Raw genomic sequence first — 2,996 nt, forward strand, 5'->3', positions numbered from 1 at the left:
TGTTTAAGAAACGTGAGGTGACCAGGTTGAAGATGGACACCGACTTAGAGATGAGAAGCGGGAGGGCGAAGAGGCGGAACGGGGTGGGGGACCGTCCCACCTCGCGCGGACGTTGGTGTGGAGTAAGCCTGGCTGGAGGAAGCCGGAGGTTGACGGTGAGGAGCCGGAGTCGGCGCAGAGCCTCCCCTTCGCCGCCAAGTCCAGCCTGTGTGTCCATTACGGCCCCCGACCGACCCAAGTAGTGGGTCTGAAACTGGGCCGAAACTCCCTTAAGGCTGTGCGGAAAGATACCGTACTCCAGGAGTGATCCCACAAAGAGGCGACGATGTGGTCGGTTAAAACAAAACTTTATTAACACAGCATGAAAATAACTTTAACATCACATAAGACAATATCATATAATTACCCATTAATCAATGCAGTGACACAATACCCCATTGACTTATCTTTACTCCCAGACAAACACCAAGAAAAAAAAACAGTCTCAGCTCTTGGAGAAAATATGTGGAGTCCATTCTACCCTTTGAGCCTGCTCCGATCTTAATTCTGATCTTGGCTGATCATCGAACTCAGTCACCCGTAGGGCAGACTGGTGGCGCAGTGGTTAGCCCTGCTGCCTCAGAGTGCCGAGGTTCCAGGTTCAATCCCGGCTCTGGGTCACTGTCTGTGTGGCGTTTGCACATTCACCCCTTGTTTGCGTGGGTTTCGCCCCCAAAACCCAAAAATGTGGAGAGTAGGTGGATTCGCCACACTAAAGTACCCCTTAATTGGGAAAAAAAATGAATTGGGCATTCCACGTTTTAAAAAAACTCAGTCACCTGCTCCCCACCCCCTCAGATTCTGTTGCATCAAGTGTGAAATCGAACCGCTTCTCGAAAACATACACTGTTTTGGTCTCAATTGCTTTCTGTGGGAGCGAACTCCACAGACCAACCAATATTTCAATGATGAAATATCTCATCATCTCTGCCCTAAACGGTCTACCCCGTATCCTCAAACCGCGAACCCCCTGGTATGGAAACTCCCACCATCGGGATCGTCCGTCCTGCATCTACCCTGTCGGGTCCTGTTGTAAATTCGTAGATTTCTATACGATCCTCCAACATTCTACTGAACTCCTGACACTACAATGCTAATTGACTCCATCTCTCCACCAACGTCAGTCCCGCTATCCAATGAATTTGTCTGGTAAACTTTCGCTGCTCTCACTCTGGAGCAAGAACAAAGTTCCTCACATAAGGATGCTAAAAATCTTCCAGTCGTGGCCTCACCAAGTCAAAGGAGGAGGGGGATGAATGGCCTCCACCTGTTGATGTGTAACAGGCTGGAGGAGAGGGGCTGAATGATCTTGTCCTGTTCCTAGGAAACAGGCTCTTGAATTGGATGGAGGGAGTGAGGTGGGAACGTCTGCTCAAAGAAACTTCCTATTGCCTCCCCGGGCGGGTGAAAAAGTTAGCTCCCTTGCGGAGGACCCCCCAGTAGGCGTCCTTGAACTGTCGATTCATTATGGCGTAGAGAATGGGGTTGATGCAGCTATTCAGCCACGTGAAATTGCCAGCCACCATGTGGACGAGTACGGGGGCCCGCTTCTTCCCGTCCACCACATGCAGAAAGCAGAAGGGGAAGTAGCAGGTCACGTAGACGAGGAACATTGCGAAGCACATGCGGGTCACCTTCCGGAACTCGCCGCTGCTGCTCCTCTTGGCTTGGCAGCTGGAGGACCCGCTCTCCCCACCCTGGAAGACCACTTCGGTGCCAGGGGCTGCGGTCTCAACGCTCGTGGCATCAGTCGACCTTGTGGGCGCCTCCCCGGACAGGGAGTTGGCGCTGGGGCCGTCGGCGATCCCGCTGTCCGCAGTGGAGACCCCAGCCGCCATTGGCTTCCTCCCGCGATCATCACCCTCTAGCCGGTACCCGTCCAGTGCCTGGGCCGCCGCCTTCACCTTGCGATGGATGAGGAAGTAAAAGATCCCGATGCAGCTGAGCCCAAGGCCGAACATGAAGAACATGAGGATGGTGGTGTAAGGCCTCCCCCGCTCCCGGTGGAAGCTGCACGTGCAGACTGGCGGCAGGAAGACATAGATATTCCAGAGAGGCCCGAAAAGCGCCAGGCCCAACAACCAGGGCAGGGCCACGAAGAAGGGCATCGTGTGGCGGGAGAAGACCCGGTCGAACCTCCGGGTGTCCGAGATGAGGACGTAGCGGCTCATGGCGATAAGGATCAGGCTGAAGATGGATACGGAGTTAGCCAGAAAGAGGACCAGGCCGAAGACACGGCACATGCCCTCGCCCTGCCGCCAGGCGAAGTGGATGAAGGTGTCGGTCGTCACCGGCTGGAGGAAGGTGCAGTAGATGAGGTCGGCCACCGTCAGGTTGAGGATGAGCACGTTGAGGCGGGTGCGGATACTCCTGTCCGTGGCGAAGGCCAGCACAGTCATGACGTTGCCCACGGTCCCCACGGCCGTCACCAGGATCCCCAGCAGGGCGCCAAAGTAGCGGTAGTTGACGACAGCCGGGTGGCAGGTCACGTTGCTGAAGGAGGAGTTGGGATCCATCGAGCTCCCCTTGTGAGAAAGGCCGCAATCGAAGACCACAATTGAAAATCACAATCGAAAACGACACTTGAAGACCACAACCGAACCGAAGAGGGAAGGAGCGTCTTGAGATTGGGGACGAGCAGCGATGGTGTCTCGACCCGGTGAGTGCAGTTGTTGTGACGACTGCACACCCTCTGATCGGCACTCGCTCGGAGCCTCTTTATAGAGCAGTGCGGCTGCGGGAGAGTTTGCACAAACGGTTCCTCTGACGCCCGCTTTATTCCAGAGCTGCTTCTCTTTTCTGAGGCCTCCTCTCCAAATCACCCAGAGAGGGAGAGGGAGAGAGAGGGAGAGGGAGACGGAAAGTCCACTGCCAACAATTTGGCAATACTTGGAACGATTCCGCTAAACGCTCAGGGGACTTGCAGTCATATCCGAAACTCCGAGGACATTCGGGTT

General features: G+C 55.0%; 1 protein-coding gene across 1 annotated transcript; it reads right to left on the reverse strand.

Annotated features, from left to right (window-relative positions):
* Positions 1-458: 458 nt before the first annotated feature.
* LOC140399738 (G-protein coupled receptor 84-like) lies at positions 459-2,761 on the reverse strand. Its single transcript, XM_072489248.1, has one exon. The coding sequence runs from the start codon at positions 2,553-2,555 to the stop codon at positions 1,425-1,427; it is 1,131 nt and encodes a 376-aa protein (XP_072345349.1). The 5' UTR covers positions 2,556-2,761; the 3' UTR covers positions 459-1,424.
* Between the last annotated feature and the right edge of the window lie 235 nt (positions 2,762-2,996).

Source organism: Scyliorhinus torazame, chromosome 23 (genome assembly GCF_047496885.1).
Source record: "Scyliorhinus torazame isolate Kashiwa2021f chromosome 23, sScyTor2.1, whole genome shotgun sequence".
NCBI classification, from domain to species: Eukaryota; Metazoa; Chordata; class Chondrichthyes; order Carcharhiniformes; family Scyliorhinidae; genus Scyliorhinus; species Scyliorhinus torazame.